Genomic DNA, 4,996 nt, shown 5'->3' on the forward strand with positions numbered 1-4,996 from the left:
GAGTGCTTCCTTGTTTTGCTTGCAGGTTGGTTACCCCTTGTTCACTAACCATGTTAGTTTTTTAAATTTTGAATGGACGTGCTAAATTCAATTGATGTCGATGAACTGTGTGGTCCACACAGTTGTGTGAACCATGGTCCATGCAATAATTTGCCTTCTAATAAGTCTCGGAAGTTTTGCCAAAAAAAAAAAAAAAAAAAACGCAAACAGCGTACGGCCGAGGCTGCGCCTCAGCCACTAGCCTCTTAGGCAAGGATAAAAAAAATTCAGAACATATGGCCGAGGCCGTGCCTCGACCGCGTGAGGTCAGGGCCGAGGCCATGTCTCATCCGCGTGTGCGTTGGCTAAGGTTTGAAAAAAAAAAACCAATTCAATTAATTAAGAGAGCATGGGGAAAGAAGCGTACCAGGTAAAGTGTGGAGGCATGATTGAAGAGGGCAGTAAAAAACAAAAAACCAAGGGGGAAAAGTTTTTATACAAAAACAAAGACATATAAAAGGAAGGGAAATTATGATGAATTATGGTGAAAATTAGGAAATATTTTCAAAAATAAAGAGGAAATCATGATATTTCCTTATAAGATCCTATCTAAAAGATTTATGCCTAGTTATTACTCTCAAACTACCTCGACCACTCTCGTTAGCTAGGGAGTGGGGGGCTGGTGATAGGGTAATTGGGTAAGAACCCGCCCCGGAACCACAAGCAGACACTAACCCGAACTGCATGTAGACAAGGGCGCATAAAAGTCAAATGGCCACCCGTTATACAAGCGCGATACATTGAAGAGAAGTTACTCCAATGGTTCTTTGTCGTTATTACCCGCACTTAGTATAGGCATTAAGTGTACGTTACATTCACAAAAGAGTCGTTGCACTCATAGGTATAAAGAGGGAACCCTGTTGTAGAGGAGGGACACGCAAACTATTGCTCTAAAACTGTTATACTCACTTATCAAATATACTTCAATAACATTCTTACCGTCAATTGTTTTATGAAACAATTTATTAGAAATCTTTTAATGAAAAGTGCCCCAATAAATAGAAATTTTTTCATCAATTCTTAAAATAATTTTATTTTTTAAACTGCAGATATAATGTTTAGTCAATAGCAAAATATTAATTTAAGCATGTCAATGAACAATAGTTTACGGTCTAATTTAAATGGTTGAATGTATTCAAGTAAAATACTTAAATTGGAATAAAAAATACTTATCAACCAAACTTTCTATAATACCTTACTGGGGTCTCAACCAAACAAACATTGTCTACTTCTTTAAGAATATCGTACTAGTTTAATGGTTGAAGGTATTAAAATAAAATACTTATATTGGAATAAAGGATACTTATCAACCAAACTTTCAACAATATATTATTGGAATCTCAAACAAACATTGGGTACTTTTTTTTACAAGGTAACATTTGTATGAGACCGTTTCAAGATAATCTAACTATGAAAAGGAAAGATTATACAAATATTTGAGATCCGTGAGAGTTATTGACATTTTACAAATATTTCAAGGTAATCTAACTATGAAAAGGAAAGGTTATACCATGGACTATGGTCTATCTTTCACCTTGGACTTTGGTCCAAAATGACATTTAGATTACGTGTCTACAATTAACATATTATGTGCATGCAGTTAACAAATTATATACATATAAATATATAATATGTTAAGTACAGACAAATAATATGTTAATTGTAGTAGACACATAATTTATTAATTGAATGTACACAATATGTTAACTGAAAACAAACAATCTGAATATCGCTTTGTAACATATTATGTGTCTACAGTTAACTGTTCATGTGCATGTAGTTACCATTTTATGTGTTTGTAGTTAATATGATATGTACATTCAATTTATTTACAGGAAAATAAACTGTTCAGTGTAAAGTACAAAATATATTAACCGCAGACACATAGTTTGAAAGTTATTTTGAATGTGGATCCACAATGTACGTAGATATTGTACCATGGTATCTTTGGTGAGAACCTCCATGTTGGCCCATTTTAGTAGTTCTACTAATACACACGTCAAGTTAAGGATTTGAGGTTGGGAGAAGAAGTTAAGGATTTGAGGTTGGGAGAAGAAGTTAAGGATTTGAGGTTGAATTTGATATATATATATATATTTTTTTATTTTAAATTAAGTGACATAAATAGCCTAAAGTCAAGAGCTAATCTTATGGTTTAGTGATACCAAGTTTTACACTTTCATATGGGAGGTTATGGGTTTGAGCCTCAGTCGAGGCGGTATTGACTCAACAAAATCCATACCCAATATTTCAAATTTTATATAAAATTGGGATAATGGTCAAATAGGCCTTCAAACTTTATCCAAAAGTGCAATTAAGCACTCGAACATTCAAAAAGGTTAATTAAACACACAAACTTGTCATTTTGGTGCATTTAAACCCATATGACTGGTTGTTCTAGGTGAACAACCGGTCATAATTTTTCCGACGAAGATTCTAGCGGCCGGCAACTGGAATCTTCATCCCCAACCATCACGACCGTCTTCTCCAACCCTCACTGTTCGTATCATACTGTTAGTCTTCTCCCGTTGGAGAAGGCAAACAAAATGTTCGCACTGTTCAACATTGCGGTCGTGATGGTTGGGGATGAAGATTCCGGTCGCCGGAATCTTGGTCAGAAAAATTATGACCGGTTGTTCACCTGGAATAACTGAACAACCGGTCATATAGGTTTAAATGCACCAAAATGACAAGTTCGTGTGTTTAATTGTCCTTTTTGAATGTTCGAGTGTTTAATTGCACTTTTAAATAAAGTTTGAGGGCCTATTTAACATTTTTTCCTATAAATTTTACAAATTTGAAAGATTTTGTTAAAATTGTACCAACATTTCAAATATGATACCAAATGTAAATTTGTACCTACAAGACGCTTGATAGTTGATACACATTTTGTTACTCATAAATGTATTGAGAAGGGGTTTTATTTGTAGAACGTGGAAGTGGAAGAGCTCAAAAAATGGGAGACTCGCAAAGACTTCGGGCTTCCACGTTCCAATGAGCGCCGAGTCCTTGGCAACCAAGCCACCCATAAAGCTGGGGACTTGTGGACCCATTTCTCTGTATCGCAATCAGGGTTTTATTAATTCCTCCATTAATTCCAGAATCCTTGTGAAGAAAGTGAAGAACTGCAGCTTTCAATATCATGGCATCTGTGGCAGTCCAAGAATCAGCAGCGACCCTTGATCTCTCTTGCGACGATTATTACTTTTCGCTGATGTTTGATGACGAGAGTGTTAGCGATCACGATTCTCCTCCGATTTCAGACGATAAGTATGCGGAAGAGTTGCAGTTCCAGGAGACTATACTGTCTTCCTTGATCGCCAATCCCAACGCCGTCACCTCGGAGCCGCCGTTGGTGATCATAGAAGTGGAGAGAATGTCGGTGGGAGCCATGGAGGTTGTGGAGCTAGAGGGAGGAGGAGAAAAGGGCGAATCTTCGCAAATGTTCTGTGAGATTTGTGCGGAGAGGAAAGAGAGCGAGGAGATGTTCAGGCTGGAGAGCTGCAGTCACGTGTTCTGCACAGCTTGCATTAGCAAGCACGTGGCGACGAAGGTTCAAGACAGCATTCATGTTGTCACTTGTCCAGGCCTGAATTGCAGGGGTTCTCTTGAATTTGATTCCTGCAAGGCGATTGTTCCTAGCGATGTGTTGACTAGGTGGGATGAGGTTTTGTGCGAATCCCTAATTCCGGCTTCGGAGAAATTTTACTGCCCTTACAGAGACTGTTCGGCGATGATGGTGAACGATGGGGATGGGATGATTACGGCTTCGGAGTGCCCTTTCTGCCATAGATTGTTCTGTGCTCTGTGCAATGTGCCTTGGCACTCTGGGGTGGGGTGTGAGGAGTTTCAGAAGCTGAATGAGGATGAAAGAGGGAGAGAGGATATCATGGTGAGAGAACTTGCTAAACAGAAGAACTGGAGAAGATGCCCTTTTTGCAGATTCTATGTGGAAAAGACTGAGGGGTGCTTACATATGTCTTGCAGGTCTTCTTTTTACTGGATTCTGAATTCTCATAATTTCAAATGTTTTCTTGTTCTGTTCTTAGGAATTTGAAAAGCTTTAGTTACCATTGATTGAATAACAAGATTATGTGTTTCGAATTCAGGTGTGGCTCAGAATTTTGCTATGCGTGTGGAGCGAAATGGACTTCAACTCATGGTGGCTGCCAGTGATTGCCAGTTTAGCTTTCTCAATCCATAACTCTAAAAGGTTACTCCTCCTATGATAATCCTTTGATATTAGTTACCATGAATTCAGTGTCAGTTTGTAGTCAGCTGTCAAGGGTATGGGCTATGTACTGAATTTGTTCTAAAACTCTATGGAATTGCGTTTGAGAATGTGTAGCTTCTTGCTCTATTAACTCAGCTGTTTGATGATCAAGGGGCTCTCTGTTGCATACTTCTTGAGAATGTGTCTTAATAGCACTGTGGTTATCTAGTTTTCTGCTTTTTATACTTGCCTCCTTTCTTTAAGTAGAAAGGGAATGCATCAATATCAAAAAAATAAATTTGATATGGAGGAATTTGTGTTGGTAATATGCGTAGTCCAATCATTCTCTTGTCATCTTGTGTGAAATTTACCATGGAATGTTCTATTAAACCGAGCTGTTTGATTATCACGTGGCTATCTGTTCTTGGCAATGTTTCTTGTCATCATTCTCTGCACTTTGTTTGCCTTGTACTCTTTTTTCTGTATGTTGTTTAATGATTGATTCCCCTTTTTCTGCATATGAAAGACAACCAAATTTCAGAAGGTAGTGTCATACTGTGTCATGTAATGGCATATATATCATCTGCTCTTTTCAATGAAAATGGATATATATTAGATTCCAAGTTTGCTGAACTTGTTCTTGAGGTTGGATTAGAGCCTGTCCTATATCTCTTATGTTCTGTTTTTTGCCAAATGGAGTATTGTCAAGTTTGTTTTTATGTTTTGCCCTTTCTTTAGGTGGCT

General features: G+C 37.7%; 1 protein-coding gene across 1 annotated transcript; it reads left to right on the forward strand.

The window, feature by feature from the left end:
- Window positions 1-2,986: 2,986 nt before the first annotated feature.
- Window positions 2,987-4,557, forward strand: LOC116031665 (E3 ubiquitin-protein ligase RNF144B-like). The gene is made up of 2 exons (XM_031273927.1): window positions 2,987-4,026; window positions 4,149-4,557. Exons 1-2 carry the CDS (start codon window positions 3,182-3,184, stop codon window positions 4,213-4,215), a joined length of 912 nt encoding a protein of 303 aa, XP_031129787.1. The 5' UTR covers window positions 2,987-3,181; the 3' UTR covers window positions 4,216-4,557.
- The last annotated feature ends 439 nt before the right edge of the window (window positions 4,558-4,996 follow it).

This window comes from Ipomoea triloba, chromosome 10 (assembly GCF_003576645.1).
Source record: "Ipomoea triloba cultivar NCNSP0323 chromosome 10, ASM357664v1".
In the NCBI taxonomy this organism is placed as follows: Eukaryota; Viridiplantae; Streptophyta; class Magnoliopsida; order Solanales; family Convolvulaceae; genus Ipomoea; species Ipomoea triloba.